The sequence below is a fragment of the Hypanus sabinus genome, chromosome 27, assembly GCF_030144855.1.
Source record: "Hypanus sabinus isolate sHypSab1 chromosome 27, sHypSab1.hap1, whole genome shotgun sequence".
In the NCBI taxonomy this organism is placed as follows: Eukaryota; Metazoa; Chordata; class Chondrichthyes; order Myliobatiformes; family Dasyatidae; genus Hypanus; species Hypanus sabinus.
In genome coordinates, this window is record NC_082732.1 from 26,884,961 (window position 1) to 26,901,517 (window position 16,557).

Genomic DNA, 16,557 nt, shown 5'->3' on the forward strand with positions numbered 1-16,557 from the left:
TTCCTTTCCTTCACCATTGAGGCTGCCCTTGCCCAATGGGTCTCCACATCCCCACATTGTTCTCTGCAACTTCATCCACCTTCAACGGGACCCTGCCACCAAACACATCTTTACCTGCTTTCCACAGGGATCGCTCCTTCCGTGACTCCCTTGTTCACTCATCCCTCCCCACTAATCCCCTTCTTGGTGCAAACCCTTGCAAGTGACAGAAACACCCATTCACCCCCAATGGAGCAGGCTCCACCTGAACCGTAATGGGACCTGGATCCTAGTGAACACATAACTTGAGCTGTGGATAGGGCTTTAAGCTAAATAGTAGGGTGGCGGGTTCAACAGGTTGGAGAAGTATGGATAAAGTTTAAAAAAAGTGTGGATCAAGAAAAAACAAAGGATAAAAAGAGAAAAGTAAGAGTGGAGTGAAGAAAAGTCAAGTGCAAAAGTGTAAAAGATTACAAGATTTTTAAAGCACAATGACCGTAAGGGTACTTTATTTGAATGTTTATAGCATTCGAAACAAGATCAGTAAACTTGTGGTTCAAATCAGTACAAAGAGGTATGATTTAGTAGCCAATACAGAGATGTGGTTGCAGGGTGGAGAGGATTGGGATTGAAATATCCAAGGATATCAGTAATATGGAAGGATAGGCAGGAAGGTGAGGGAAGTGGGATAGTGTTCTTAGTTAAAGATGAGATCAGGATGATAGTGAGAGACAATATAAGATCTCAGGAGCAGAATGTTGAATCCATCTGGCTAGATAGTAGGAATAGTAAAGGAAAAAAATCACTGGTGGGAGTTGTCTATCGGCCACCGACTAATAAGATTGCAGTGGCACAGGCAAAAGACAGACAAATATCTGAGGCATGTAAGAATGGTACAGCAGTTATCATGGGTGACTTTAACTTGCACATAGATTGGGTGAATCAATTTGGTGGAGGCAGTCTTGAAGTGGACTTCATAGAATGCATCTGCGATGGCTTTCTTAAGCAGCATGTTACTGAACCTACAAGGGAACGTGCTATCTTAGATCTGGTCCTGAGCAATGATCAGGAAAAATTACTGATCTTTTAGTTAGGGATCCTCTTGGAAAGAGTGATTGCAGTATCGATGAATTTCTCATACAAAAGGAGGGTGCAATAGTTCAATCTGAAGCAACGGAGACTACCATGGGATGAGGGAAGATTTGGCTAGTGTAGGCTGGGAACACGGGCTATATGGTGGGACAGTTGAGGAACAGTGGAACCCTTTCAAAGAGATGTTTCATGGTGCTCAACATAAGTATATTCCAGTTAAAAGCAAGAACAGTAAGGGTGGGGACAGCCAGATGAACATAGGTCACTTGGAGGACAAGAAGGGGGAGTTGATGTTGCTTAATGAGGAAATAGCAGAGGTTTTGAATGACTATTTTGAGTCAGTCTGCACAGTGGAGGATGCATCTAACATGCTAAAGAGAGATGTTATGGATGTGATGGAAGGTGAGGACCTCGATATAATAGCTAACACTAAAGAGGTAGTGCTGAGCAAACTTGTAGGCCTGAAACTTGTCCCCTGGTCCTGACAGAATGCATCTGAGGGTACTGAGAGAAATGGCAAAAGTTATAGTAAGGCTTTGGTGATGATTTGCCAAAATTCTCTGAGCTCTGGGCAGGTCTTGGCAGATTGGAAGACGGCAAATGTCATGCCACTTTTCAAAAAAGGATGTCGGCCAAAGGCAGGTAGCTATCAGCCAGTTAGTTTAACATCTGGCGTTGGGAAGATGCTTGAAGATATCATTAAAGAAAAAATAGCATCTGGAATGACATGGAGGCATCCATGAAGAAATGGAGAAATAGCGGGACATTAGGCAGATGCAGCATGGATTTAGCAAAGGCAGATTCAGTCTGACAAACTTACTGGAGTTCCTTGAGGATATAATGAGCACAGTGGATAGAGGGGAACAAGTGGACATTATTTACTTGGATTTCCAGAAGGCGTTCAACAAGTTGCCACATAAAAGATTTATCCATTAGATAAGGATGCATAGAGTTGGGGGTGATGTGTTAGCATGGATGGAGGATTGGTTAACCACTAGAAAGCAGAGAGTTGGGATACATGGGTGTTACTCTGGTTGGCAATCAGTGGTGAGCGGTGTGCTGCGGGGGGTCGGTGCTGGGCCTGCAAATGTTCACAACATAAATTAATGAGGGGGGGGAGTTCGAGTGTAGTGCAGCTAAGTTTGCTGATGACACTAAATTTAGTGGAAAAGCAAACTGTGAAGGGGATACAGAGAGTCTGCAGAGAGATATAGCCAGGTTAAGTGAGTGGGCAAGGGTCTGGCAGAATGTGAGGTCATCCACCTTGGAAGAAAAAATGGAAGAGCAGATTATTATTTAAATGGCAAAAGACTGCAGCATGCTGCTGTGCAGAGGGACTTGGGAGTGCTTGTGCATGAATCACCAAAGGTTGGTTTGTAGGTGCAGCCAGCTGACAAAAAGGTAAATGGGACATTGGCCTTCATTGCTAGAGGTTATGCTGCAACTGTACAGGGGACTGGTGGGGCCGCACCTGGAGTACTGTGTGCAGTTCTGGTCTCCTTACTTGAGAAAGGATATACTGGCTTTGGTGCAGAGGAGGTTCACCAGGTTGATTCCAGCATAGTCAACCCTTATGTGTACGGCATCAACGACTGACTATGAGTGGCAATCAGACACAGCATTATTTTTCCCCTTCATATGTTGTATATCAATTGTGAACTGGGATATGCAGGCCAGATGCTGGGCAGACCAAAGGTATGATATGTTGGCCATCACATGCAGGAGGGGTTTGTGGTCAACAAATGCTGTGAAAAGCCAACCCTCTAGAAGAAAACAAAAATGGCAGACAGCCAGATGGAGACTCACAGTCAAACGTGTTGTACTTCCTTTTGGGAGGGACGGAGCTGTCGGTTGAAAAAGGTGAGCGGCTGCCACACCAATTGTTGGTGTACAGAATGCACGGCACCGTCTGAAGCGTCAGTGTAACGGCTGTGGTGCATCGGGGAGGGGCGCGCCAGTAGGGTCGTGTTGGGAAGGAGCATGTTTCATATCATCAAATGCCCTGGCTCATGTCCGCTGACTTGATTACGGGTGCTGCCTTTAAGGGCACTATACAGGGGGAGCGTAAGTTGAGTAGTTTGCGGGATGAAGTGGTGATAGAAATTCACCAGACCTAAAAACTCCTGTAGATTTTTTCGTAATGCGGGTCGGTGGGAAATCCATAACAGTGGCCACTTTTGATGGGAGGGTTTCCATACCTTCTGTGGAGATGTGATATCTCAGGTAATCAATGGTTGAGATTCCAAACTGGCATTTAGCAGGATTAATAATCAACCGTGCTGGCTGACGCACTCAAGAAGTGTGCGGAGATGAGATACGTGTTTGGGTTTGGATTCACTGGCAACAAGTATGTCAGCTGGGTAAACTAAAAGAAAATCTAAGTCTTTCAGTGCAGAGTCCATCAGTTGTTGGAAAGCCTGTGCTGCATTTTTCAGTCCAAAGCGCCTATGCAGAACCTCAAAAAGACCACACAGGGTTATCACAGCTGCTTTGGGATTGTCCTCCAAGCACACAGGGTAGGCCCTAACTAGAGCGACTTTGGAAAAAAAATTAACTTTCCAACTAAACATGCCGAAAAGTCCCGAATGTGTGGGATCGGTAATAATGGGGGGGCAGGGGGAGTGGGTTGGTGGTGGCCTCGTTTAGGCGTCGGTAATCACCACACGGGCAGCAACCACCTTCGGACTTGGGGACCGTATGGAGGGGCGAAGCCCAGGGGCTATTCGACTGGTGTACAATGCCATGTAGAATAGAATAGAATAGTACAGCACTTTACAGGCCCTTCGGCCCACAATGTTGTGCTGACCCTCAAACCCTGCCTCACATATAACCCCCCCACCTTAAATTCCTCCATATACCTGTCTAGTAGTCTCTTAAACTTCAATAGTGTGTCTGCTTCAGGCAGTGCATTCCACGCACCAACCATTCTTTGAGTGAAAAACCATCCTCTAATATCCCTCTTGAACTTCCCTCCCCTTACCTTAAAGCCATGTCCTCTTGTACTGAGCAGTGGTGCCCTGGGGAAGAGGCGCTGACTGTCCATTCTGTCTATTCCTCTTAATATTTTGTACACCTCTATCATGTCTCCTCTCATCCTCCTTCTCTCCAGAGAGTAAAGCCCTAGCTCCCTTAATCTCTGATCATAATCCATACTCTCTAAACCAGGCAGCATCCTGGTAAATCTCCTCTGTACCCTTTCCAATGCTTCCACATCCTTCCTATAGTGAGGCGACCAGAACTGGACACAGTACTCTAAGTGTGGCCCAACTAGAGTTTTATAGAGCTGCATCATTACATCGTGACTCTTAAACTCTATCCCTCGACTTATGAAAGCTAACACCCCATAACTATCCTATCTACCTGTGAGGCAACTTTCAGGGATCTGTGGACATGTACCCCCAGATCCCTCTGATCCTCCACACTACCATGTATTTCCATGTTGACAAAATCAGCTTTTCTGGGTCCATTCTGTGTCTGGACTGGCAGGCCAATTGTGGGAATGTGGTGCTCAGCCTCATGTTTTGTGACTGTCATGGAGAATGTGGGCTTGATGACATTTGGGAGTTCATACAGCAGTCAAGTAAGCTCTCATGGAGTGGTGCATAAGCTTGCCAGAGTCGTTGTGGGGAATTTACTGGGGGAGCAGAGTATTGGCCCAAAGTCTTTGACTTCCACAAGCTGGCAGTTCTTAGGATCAACCAACAGTCCTTGGGCACACAGGAAATCTGCACCGAGCAGAAGTCTAGCCAGTTTAGGCAGGACGTAGACCCATGTGTAATGTTGGCCACTGAGACAGAGCATCAGCCGTCGTGTCCCGTAAGTCTAGATCCTGGAAGTTGACGGCCTCCAGCGAGGTTTTGTTGCTCCTTGCCTTCTCATCAATAGGTGATACTGGCAGTACACTCATTTGAGCACCCATGTCACCTATCGTCCTGAAAGTGTGTCCGTAAGGAACACTAGATGACCCTGGCAGCTGGAATCCGCAGTGTTCACAGACATCAGATGTGCTGATGCGTTGGCACTATCAAAGCTGCAAGACAGTCGGCACTTCCTAGTGTTCGTACCAAAGCCACCATGGTAAAAACCCTGGCCTGCCATCGTCTGTTTCACAGCTATAGGCGTCCTTATGTTGGGGGCCTTGCTGACTGGGCTTATTGAGGTAGAGAAAGGACGAGGAATGATGTACCTCCGCCTAGCTGAATGGAGACTATCAGCCATTTTAGCCAGCTACCTATAGTCCATCACGGGTGCATTACTGAGGGCTATACAAACTTGATCATGAATTTGCTGCGTAAAACAAGGGTGATGATTTCTCAGGAGAGACGGCATGTGGTCCATTAGCTCCAATGGCTTAGCATCTCCGAGACCAGGCAAGGAGAGCAACCGTTTTGTAAGCCCAGACTCCGATAGCCCTGAAGTAAAAGGTGAGTTTTCACTGATCGGTGTTGGAGCAGCCTCACTATTCTCCCAGCCATGGAGTTTCTAAGCAATGCTGCCACATAGGAGAATTTGCTGTTGTTGGAGGCCATTTCTCGCAGCACGAATTGGGCCTCAGCTTATACAAACCAAACAATGGCATTTTGCTCCCAAAACTCCGGCAGTTTCAAAATAACTGCGTCGGGTGCCACGTTCACTAACTCTGAATCGTCCTAGAGCATTGCGGTCACTGGTTGTGGTTTTCACTAATAAAACGAAGGGAGGCATTTTAAAAACTTGTAACTCATTTTATTGTCTTCGAAAACCTACACACAAAAGCGCAATAAAACTCTTTACATAAAAACTTCATCGCATGAGACTAGCCCCTAAAAGATAGACTCCCAGTGAAGTTCAGCGATTAAATTCCAGCACCGCTATTTTCCGGTGCGGCTTGATGACGTACGCGGTCGCAGGTTAACGACGCTGAATCGGGGCCCTGGATTGAGGTGAAGCCGCTTCGGCTGTGGGAAGGAGAGTGGCGGCTGCAGATCAGGCAAGGCTCCGGTCACTGAGCGGATGCGTGAGCTCGGCCCGCCGGCGTGCCCACAGTAAAGGCCCGATCGCCCCCGGCGGCAGAGGGAGAGAGAGCTGGCGTTCGACCCTGGGGACAAAGTCACGGTGCTGCGCCGTGCTTTGCGCTAGGCCGGAGTGGTGCCAGAACTTGGAGCGGGAGGTCGAACCCGAAGCTCCGGCTTCGGCTGATGGGACCCCAAGGCTCAGTGCACCCGCACCCGCACCCCCACCCCCTGCCTTCCTCCCACTCCTACCATGTTCCTCATTTACACACGGGCTGCTAACCAGCCTTCCTCATTACCCCATTCCACCCTCCTTATTCCGACTGCCTTCGCTCAAATCGTGCCCACTCGCTGGACAGAGCCAATCATTTGTTGAACAAACCTCTGACCCTCTAATCCTGTGTTTGTGAAAACAATCCACTTTGCAATGCTCTTGTATGAATGAGGAAAGGCTCTTTCTCTCCCCCACCTCCCCATGCTCTGTGCTTCACGTATCTCTCTGTCTTTCAGTGCCATGTCTCTGATGTTCTCCCGCTCACACCCAGTTGTCATTGGTAAAAAAGACAAGCGTCTGATGGCCGAGGTTAATGCTTCACCGCTCAAACACTTTGTCACTGCTAAAAAGAAGATCAATGGAATCTTTGAACAGCTTGCAGCTTACATCAAGGAAAGTGCTGCATTTCTCAAAGGTGGGTTGTGGCCTTTACTGTGTCAGGAATGGGGTATGTATGCATAGACCCTTGCAAGTACTGTAACTGGCCAACAAACAGTCTACTGGAGGAGCTCAGAAGGCTGAACAGAGTAGGTGTGGTGGAGGAAGGACTCATGGACTTCACTGGGAGCCCATCTTTTGGAGAATCAACTGCACGAGAAACCAGGAATATTACGCCTGGAGAAATAGAGGACCTCCTGGGTTGATTTCAGGATGGAGGCTTTCAGCCCACCACAGATGCTGCTTGACCTGCTGAGTTCCTCAGGCAGATTGTTGTGCCAGTCCCAGAACCCTCCAGTCTCTTGTGTCTCCTGTAGTTCACCATTCTTAGTATGAAGGGAATGCATACCTTTGGAGAGGAAACTTAGCTGGCCTGCTATTCACCCGGTGTAACTTCTTAGTATCTGCAAATCAATGTATGCATGTAACTAACCAGTCACTTTAAAAAATATATATATATTCTATGATAACCGTCATGTACCGTTCAGCTAGGTCTTCCAAATACAGAAACAGGCTACAACAAATTCAGAGTGGATCGAATTATAGGTGCATTTATCATTTACTTGCAAGCGGAGCTACTGCACATACTATTGTCTGGAGATCACTTCAATCTTGTGCTCGAACTTTTATACTTATATACTTTTTACAGAGAGCGGTATTTAATTCCATTCCATAACATTTCTTTGTTACCTGCATCTTTATCTGGTTCCTGATATTTGTTCTTTAGCGGCTATGTCATTCTTACCTCTGTTGTCAAAATATCCCTACCCTTGCCGTAAAACACATACCTTGATATATAAACACATGCACAGACTTGTAAGCTTCCCATCCAAACCAGCAAAGCACTCTGGGGTTTCATAGGTTCAATTTTGTCACGTTACATTTTACAAAAGTTACAAATTCATAAAGACTACAGATGTATTTCCACAAAGTCAAAAGGCAGGGGTTTTGCAAGTGTTGTGCAGTATTCAAATGTATGTTAGTTCAAAGTAAATTTAAAAGTACGTATATATCACCACATAGCAGAGATTCATTTTCTTGTGGGCATACTCAATAAGCCCACAATAAAATAATAACAATTATAGAATCAGTGAATTGATTGCACAAATTTGGGCATTCAGCCAGTGTGAAAAAGTCAACAAACTGTTCTAATACAAAAAGGAAGCTATAATAATAAATAAATAAATAATAAATTCCGAGAACATGAGATAAAGATTCCTTGAAAGTGAGTCCATAGGTTGTGGGAGCATTTCAGTGATGGGGCAAGTTGAAGTTATCCGCTTGGTTCAAGGGCCTGATGGTTGAGTGATGGTTACTGTTCCTGAACCTGGTGGTGTGAATCCTGAGGCTCCTGTACGACCTACTTGATGGCAGCAGCAAGAAGAGAGTGTGTCCTGGGTGGTGGGGTCCCTGACATTGGATGCTGTTTTCATGCAACAGTGTTTCGTAGATGTGCTCAATGGTGGGGAGGGCTTTACCCATGATGGACTGGGCTGTATCCACTACTTTTTGTAGGATTTTCTGTTTGAGGGCATTGCTGTTTCCATACCAGACCACGATGCAGCCAGTCAATATACTCTCCACTACACATCTATAGAAGTTTGTCAATGGTTTAGATGTCATACGGAATCTTAAGACCTTAAGTAAATTAATTCGTTCAGTGATGTTGTGGGGGTGGAACTCTGGCGGTGGTGTTGGAAAAGAGGATGCTGCCCAAGTTGCATGCCAGCTTGGACAATGTCTCCCATTCTTATACTGGTTTTCCTAGTGACATTCCTGGGGACTGCATTCACTTTCAAACACAAATCTGGGCTGCTGACTATAATTCTATAATAAAATTCGGATTTTTAAAAAATTCTGCAGAAACTTACCAGGATGGAGAACTGGATCCAATCACCACAGAAGAGCAAGTGCTGGAGGTGACTGGTTATCTTTCAAAGGTCGGCGGGATCAGTGAGGTGTTAGCAAGGCGACATATGAAGGTGGCTTTTTTTGGCAGGTATGTTTATAATGAATCCTAGTTCCTACCTCTGTAGTCCCAGTCTATTCTGTTCTGTAAGTAACAATCTGTTGCTCCAGATTCCACCATCTGTAGTCTCTTGTCTCCGTGTGAATAATGATTGACACTGGCATACCGTTACAGTTCTGCGCACCTATGTTAGATTTGATTCTGGTTGGTATTTCTAGAATTGCTTGAAATGTTGTTGGACCTGCTCCTGCTGCTACTGGTTCAGTGCCTGTTGTCCCGGTTGTGCTGGGGATTGACTTGTTTTTTTCACAGGACGAGCAATGGGAAGAGCACAGTGATCAACGCCATGCTGTGGGACAAAGTCCTTCCTTCGGGAATCGGCCACACTACCAACTGCTTCCTGCGAGTGGAAGGATCAGATGGTAATGAAGCCTATCTGCTCACAGATGGATCTGAGGAGAAACGGAATATCAAGGTGAGATGGCAGTTTGAAGCCCAGTGGGCTGTGTGATGTAGATTAAGGTTTCCGCCTGTTGTCTTGGAAAGTTGATGGGGGTATGGTGCACCAACACTTAATGGAAGAAAGTTAGATGGGGATGTGATAGATTTAAAAATAAAACAAAGATTATTGGGGTGAGTGGTTCACGTAGGATAACAATTGTTGGTAGGTGGGGTTAGCATCATGTGATGAATGGGGTTCCAACACATTATGGTTGGAAATGTTGGGAGATAGCTCAAGATTTAGGTCATGCTGTTATTTTAACAGCTCACTCTTTGCTTCACTGCTGTAGCTCTGTAGTACACTAGCACTGAGGTATTTGCTAATCCTTTTAATTTACTGAGATTTTCATCCTGTCTGGTTTGGTGAAGTTGGAGACTTCCATGAGCCAGTCTAGTACGTCTTTCTGCCAGTTGAAACAAAGCCTAGCTAATCATCAGTATCTCCAGTAGCAGAAGCAAGCCATGCCACCCTCTCAGGGTATAGGTGTATTCTGGTCTCAGAGCTGAGGGTTGTGTGGGAGATGCCATGAGGAAAATGTTGAACTTGGATTTCAGTGTTTGTTGTAACCACTGCAGACTGTGAATCACTTGGCTCACGCACTGCACCAGGATGAGCAACTCACCGCCGGCAGCCTTGTTTCTGTCATGTGGCCCAAGATGAAGTGTGCCTTATTGCGAGATGACCTGGTGCTGATGGACAGGTATGAAATTATACTGAAAGGTTGATCCCAAAACTTGGTCTTGCTGTAAGTGCTAGGATTCTGTGTTGTTTTATGCATTTACCCAAATGTCTTTCTTGTTCTGTTCCTCTCAGTCCTGGAATTGATGTAACCACCGAGCTAGACAGCTGGATTGATAAGTTCTGTCTGGATGCTGATGTGTTTGTGTTGGTTGCAAACTCTGAGTCAACGTTAATGCAGACGGTAAGTGAGTGAGATGCCCCTGTTTGCAAATAGTAGTCCCTGCAGTCCTATATGAGGTAGAGTTTACCTTTTGATTTCTGTTACAGGAAAAGCAATTTTTTCACAAAGTGAACGAGCGGTTGTCACAACCCAATATTTTTATCCTCAATAACCGCTGGGATGCATCTGCATCAGAACCTGAATATATGGAAGAGGTAAGGAGAGAGAAATAAAGCAGGGCAGGAGACCTCATTGAGTGGGTACTGGTACATTGTATTGGTGTGGGACTAACAGAAATGGTAGCAAATTGCCAAAGTTGAGGTGAATGGCATGAGTTCTGTATCAATGGAAATGGCTTCTCCTTGCTCTTGACGTTTTCAGTATTTGAACCCGTTTGGGAAATTTCCTCTCTGCTGCTTTGTTTCAAAAAGAAACAGTTCCAGCTTTTCCACAGAGGCTCTGGCTACGTGTACTTCAAATAGCTATTGAAACTTCCTCCTTTCAGAAGAATCAATACACAGCACTGTTCCCCCTAGGCTGCACAGTAACTGAAATGCTCCTACATGCATAACCTTTGTTGCTGTGCAGCTGGAATTTTCTTTCATATAATGGTAATATAATTTTTATGTCATATAAGTTTTGATCCAGTATTGCAAAGAGTAAGTTAATGAATGTAACAAACCAATCAGTAACTACTGCCTGAAGATTTTGACCAATCCACAACCTCAAGAAGCATTATCTGTCCTTAAATGACGTTTTAGAAGATCCAGCATCTCTTTGTAAATTCCTTCAGAAAAGCTGTTTGAGTACAATTGAAGCACTGCAGTCTAAGAAGCAAAAAAAAACAAGTTACAGTCAACAGTATCTTGGTGATGCTGTTTATTGGAGTGACAAAGTGAAAGATCTGCTTGCATCCATAAGTTCTGGCATCAATACTGCACCTATTATTCGATTCATTCAATGTGTGTTGAATCACTTGGAAAATAGATTTCCTGACAGTGAGTTAAGAGAATAGCAAACTTTTGACCCTGTTGCTATTGCAAACGCAACCAGTTTTGAATTTGGAAAACAGAATGTTTTATTATTGACAAAAAAAATACTCGGCTGCTATTATGAACTATGACGAAAGTTTTGCCTGAAAAGTACTGCAGCAATACTGTAATTTCAAATTTGTCATTTCTGAGAAAGTTAAGACTGGTTTGATTAAGATGTTGAGTAATATGTTGAACTACATGCTTAGACACAAAGGATTTGAAGAACTCTGGATTCTGGTTGACATTGTTGGAAAGTTTCAAACTTCTATTGCTGACTACAAACGTGAGTTCAGGTTTATGAATTCAATCAAATGTAAATCCTTAAACAAACTAGAAGTGGAACATTTGGATGATCTAAAGAGGATTAAGACTTTCATCTGGATGCAAAATTAATCTAGCCAATATTTATAGACAATAGATCTGTAATAAAGACAGATGAGAAAAAGTTAATGAAATGTAAATGATTTTCTTTGTACTGTATTTCATCATACCCTTCAATTAATAAATAAAATCAAAAGTGTTTGAGTTTTCAGTTTTCATTCTAAGTATTTAAAAAGACATTTAAAGTGCCACCCAATTTTCAGGCCATGTAAAAATTTCCTGCTTAGAGCAATGGTTGGTCCGTGCAGCTGTAAAATAAAAAGAAAGAGGGAACGTTGATATACAGTAAGGCTGAATGGCCTGATGCCTGCCACGGCCATGGAAATGGAGAAAGAATCTCATGTTTGAAAACCGTTGGTTTCTCACTAAGGGGTGTGTGTGTATACAGTGTCTTTTAGTAGATACTCTGCACACTTTACAATATGACACCAGTGGCAAGGGTTATGCATTTTAATACTGCCATCTTCAGTGGGATATTCTGTATATGGTGCAAGTCAAGTGGAATTTCTTTGGCAGGTGCGACGCCAGCATATGGATCGCTGCACCAGTTTCTTGGTGGATGAGCTAGGAGTGGTAGACCGGGCTCAGGCCACTGATCGCATTTTCTTTGTATCAGCCAAGGAAGTCTTGAATGCTCGGATCCAGAAAGCTCAAGGGATGCCTGAAGGAGGTATGACAGATGTAGATTCAGCTCATTTAGTCTAATTCTGGGTAGTGGCATAAACGGTATAAGCTGCTCTCACTTTGCATTCTATAAGTCACACATACCTTTGAAAAAGCTATCCAATTAATTCCATTCTCTTTGCTTCAAGTATCACTTTGTTTATACAATATATCACCTTTAACATGTAGGATCATTAGCTCTTTATATATGGAATATAAAATGGGTCAAGGTTTAACATGGGTCATCTTGATTCATTCATAAATTGTAGATGTTTCTGGAGTCAGATGAATATTCACTCAGATTTGTGCACTGTGAGCAACTAAGTAAGAAGGCATAGTCTCTAGGAAGTTCATAAGGAGCCAGATCATTCTATAAATGATTGTGAATATTATCAACTTGGACTAAATCTGAAATTATTGCAGAGCTTTCAAAATTTGAAATCCTAATTCATTTGTCATTAATGAATTAAAAGCAGCTCTCTCTCACTTCTTATCCCTGCCCCTTTTCTACCACCTTAAGCAATAATTTCAAAGGAAAGTGCTATAACTCAAGCTGTTCTGTGTTACGAACAGGTGGAGCACTTGCTGAGGGATTCCAAGCAAGAATGTTTGAATTCCAGAACTTTGAGCGGCGGTTTGAGGTGAGCATTTGCTGAAAATTGTCTCCTGATTTGCAGCTTCCTTCCAAGTTGATATGTTTCTAAATTTGTTCTGAATGCTTTAATGACGCTGACTGCTGGTCTGTTTTCATAACAATCCATCTGAACAAACTTCTAACTTGTGAGTTATTCTCACTTTGAGGTTTAAGATGACTCCAGTAATTGTTTGCTGAACATTATCCACAGGAATGTATTTCGCAGTCAGCAGTGAAAACCAAGTTTGAGCAACACACCGTCCGCGCCAAGCAGATCTCGGAGGCCCTGCGGCAAATTATGGATTCTGTCCACGTCTCTGCCACTGAGCAAAGGTGCGTACTGAGAGTGCGTTAGTCATGTATTTTGGACGGGGTTAAATGCGTGATGATGTTTTGGCATCACATTTCCTACCCAATCCAGCCATCAAGTTCAAATTCATTTATTTATCACATGGAGTGAAATGTATTGTTTAGTTAACAGCCAACGCGCTTAAGGGTGTGCTGTGGATAGGCTGTGAGTTTTGCCACATGTTCTGCTGCCAACATAGCATGCCAGCATTGCTAAACATCTACTCGCTGCCTGATAGAAGCGGAGATGCGTTAATTTGGGAAAATGAGGAAAACCAAAATTTCATAGAAAATGAAACTGAAAGCTGCTTCAAATTTTTTTAGGGTGCATTGCCTGGATCAGAGAGAGGAGCGAATGGATCGATTGGAGTTTATTGAAAATCAGCTGGATTTATTAACTCAGGATTGTAAAAGCAAAATAAAACAAATTACCGAAGAGGTGGAGCGACAGGTGAGAGTGGAGAAATTGCACTCGTGTTTCTGCTGTGGTGGGGTGGGTTTGTGATTTTTAATGTTTAATTTGTTCTGTTGCACAAGGCTTTTGCCTGAGCTGTTGAATACATTCGGCTGCTCTCTGATGCTCTTTGCTTTGTTACAGGTCTCTAATGCAATGGCAGAAGAGATACGACACCTTTCCATGTTGGTGGATGATTTCCACTTGGATTTTCACCCCTCCTCAGTGGTGCTCAAAGTCTACAAGAGTGTGAGTATCAATGTAAAAGGAAGAGATGGTTGTTCCTGTTTTGGAGACCCTGGGAATTTTAAAGTAGCAACAGGGCAGAGTTAACCTGGATTTATGAAATGAAGGTGATGTTTATCAAATCTTTTGGAAACTTCTACATTGTATCGAGCAGAATGGATTTAATTAATTTAATTGATTTGCCTTGCTTGATTTTCATAAGACCTTTTGATAAAGATTATAAATAAAATTGGTATCTGTGATATTTGGGGAGTAATATTGGTTAACAAGCCGAATGATTTAAATAAGAGAAGCATTGCTGATGACTCAGTTTGTCTATGGGTTGTAAGGAGAATGTCTAGTGGCTTCACCACATGAAGCTGGGTCAAGTTAATGGGCAAGGATATGGGAGATGGAAAGTTCTGTAAAAATAGTGGGAGAAGGGAAAATAGAATAATAGAATATTTTTTAAATGATGAGAGATTCACTGGTCCTGGTGTTCAGAATGAAGTGGACGTGCTTTAAACTGAAACAGTGAATAGGAAGGTTAAGCAAGCTAATAGGAAGGCACATTATTTGTTGGCTTTCATTGCAAGAGATTTAGAGATCAAAGTAGAGTTGTTGTTCAATCATACAAGTCCTAAGTGAGGCCAGGCTGTGAGGTAAATGATGTAAACAGTTAGCTGCATTCTGCCTCCCTGCACAGATGATGAGACAAATCTGGATTATTGGTTCCCTAAGGCACATGTGAAATTGTTACTTCAGTTCCCCAACCTCTTACATAACGTAAGCATCAACCTTTTTTCTCTTTTGCAGGAGCTTCATAAGCACCTCGAGGAAGGTCTGGGACGCAACATGTCTGAGCGTTGCTCTGTTGCCATTACATCCAGCCTCCAAAAAACCCAGCAAGAGATGATTGGTAATTGTTGGAAAGTCGATTATTTTGCACTGTAATAATCCAGTGCTTCAGTTGTATGTCAACAAATAATATCTAACTTGGGCACAAACTGCAGATTTGCTTGTTTAAGCTGAAGTTTCCAATCCTGTTTTCTCTCAATCAATTATTATAAGCAACTAGAAGCGGGAGTTAGACTCACTGTGCCCTTCCTTCAATATGAACATGGCTAATTTGTTCTGACCTCCGTTCTTGCTCATTGTAGGTTCCCACAGAACCCTCCATTTCTCAATCTTTTAATTATTCATTAATATCCATCTCAAATATTCCTCATGATCTGATTTCCACTAACCTCGGGGCAGAGAATTCCAGAGATTCGGAGGGAGAGATTGCCCAGAATAAGCAGATGGAGGGATTTTATGATGGTTAGAGTGGGTTCACTATGTATTCAAATCAGTTGAAGTATTGAAGTGTTAAGGGTGGATTGCTGAGTAAGAACAGGTAACTTGAACTCCATTGGTGCTTCCTTGTATTATATTTGTGTTTGCTGTGGATTTATTATTATTAGTTGGTGTCCTCTTTCTTAATTGTTATTATGTTCTGTAAAATAGATGGACCCTTGATCTTGTCATTGCTCTCATATTCCTCTTGAATTCATTGATCAGTGCAGACGACACTGATAGGGGAACACAACTGAAGAGTAAGTTATGGTTTAGTGATGATATCTCTCCAAATTTTATCCAGACAGCCTCCAGCCCCTGCTGCCACCTACAGAGAGAGGCCATGTCGATCTTCCAGTCCCTCGTCAGCGCTTCAGCCTCAGCTACGACCTGAACTGTGATCGCCTCTGTGCAGACTTTCAGGAAGATATTGAATTTCACTTCTCCCTTGGATGGACGATGCTTGTTAACCGTTTCCTTGGACCAAAGAATGGCCGCAGGGCACTGGTCGGATGCAACGATCAGGTAAGGGGCAGAGAAGGAGAAATCAGAGTCAGAACAGGAAACAGATGCCTTACTCAAACGTGTCTGTGCTGACCACTGTGGTCAGTCTGTGCATTGTGAGCTCCCACACCCAGCAAAGCGATGATGATCATGTACCTGTCTCTAAGTCAGCATTAACTAAAGAGGCCCAAGTAGTACTTGGAAGAATTCTTGTCTCTCACATATTTCTAGGAAGCCAACAGGATCTTGATTAAACATCAAATTTGAAAGAGATGCCTCTGATAATGTGTAGTGCAGGTAACTGCAGCAGTCAGGGAGGGCTTGATAAATTGCTTTAATCTCTTCGTTGATAGATAAGTATTTGGAAGAATACCAATGTTGTGCTGTTCTGGCTTGAAGGTTGAATGTAAGTAACAAGAAGTAGGAACAGGAGTAGGCTATCTGACCAGTCGAGCCTGCTCTTCCATTCAGTAAGGTCGTGGTTGATTTGGCCATGAGCTCAGCTCCACCTACCTGCCTGTTCCTCATAGCCCTTAATACCCCCCACTGTGCAAAAATTTATCTAACTCTGTCTTAATTAATTATTTAAAGTAGTGTTTACTGCTTCCCTAAGTCCAATCTGAAAGGGGACACCTCTGACAATGTATCAGCCATTAGAATGAGCACTCCTTTAGTGCTGCTATGGGTGTATCAGCCCAACTTGTGCACAAACCTCTGGATTCAAATATGCAGCAGCAGTGAGAGTGCTTCCCACTGAGTTCCAGCTACCACCAGTGGCAATTGTTTCATTTGCTTATTGCTCATTCGGTGGCTTGTATGCAGCTTTTCTCTCG

At 43.6% G+C, this 16,557-nt stretch overlaps 1 protein-coding gene across 2 annotated transcripts in view; it reads left to right on the plus strand.

Annotated features, from left to right (window-relative positions):
* Positions 1-5,952: 5,952 nt before the first annotated feature.
* mfn2 (mitofusin 2) overlaps positions 5,953-16,557 on the plus strand; it is a 31,027-nt gene continuing 20,422 nt past the window's right edge. For both annotated transcript variants that reach the window (XR_009508219.1, XM_059952059.1), the window contains exons 1-14: positions 5,953-6,040; positions 6,573-6,751; positions 8,638-8,773; positions 9,056-9,218; positions 9,821-9,945; positions 10,059-10,167; positions 10,254-10,361; positions 12,078-12,231; positions 12,798-12,865; positions 13,070-13,191; positions 13,531-13,657; positions 13,805-13,909; positions 14,702-14,804; positions 15,525-15,745. Coding sequence is in view for 1 of the 2 variants with exons in the window: in XM_059952059.1 (XP_059808042.1) it covers positions 6,577-6,751; positions 8,638-8,773; positions 9,056-9,218; positions 9,821-9,945; positions 10,059-10,167; positions 10,254-10,361; positions 12,078-12,231; positions 12,798-12,865; positions 13,070-13,191; positions 13,531-13,657; positions 13,805-13,909; positions 14,702-14,804; positions 15,525-15,745 (1,716 nt within the window). In the remaining variant the exon portion in view is untranslated. The remainder of the gene's footprint in view (positions 6,041-6,572; positions 6,752-8,637; positions 8,774-9,055; positions 9,219-9,820; positions 9,946-10,058; positions 10,168-10,253; positions 10,362-12,077; positions 12,232-12,797; positions 12,866-13,069; positions 13,192-13,530; positions 13,658-13,804; positions 13,910-14,701; positions 14,805-15,524; positions 15,746-16,557) is intronic.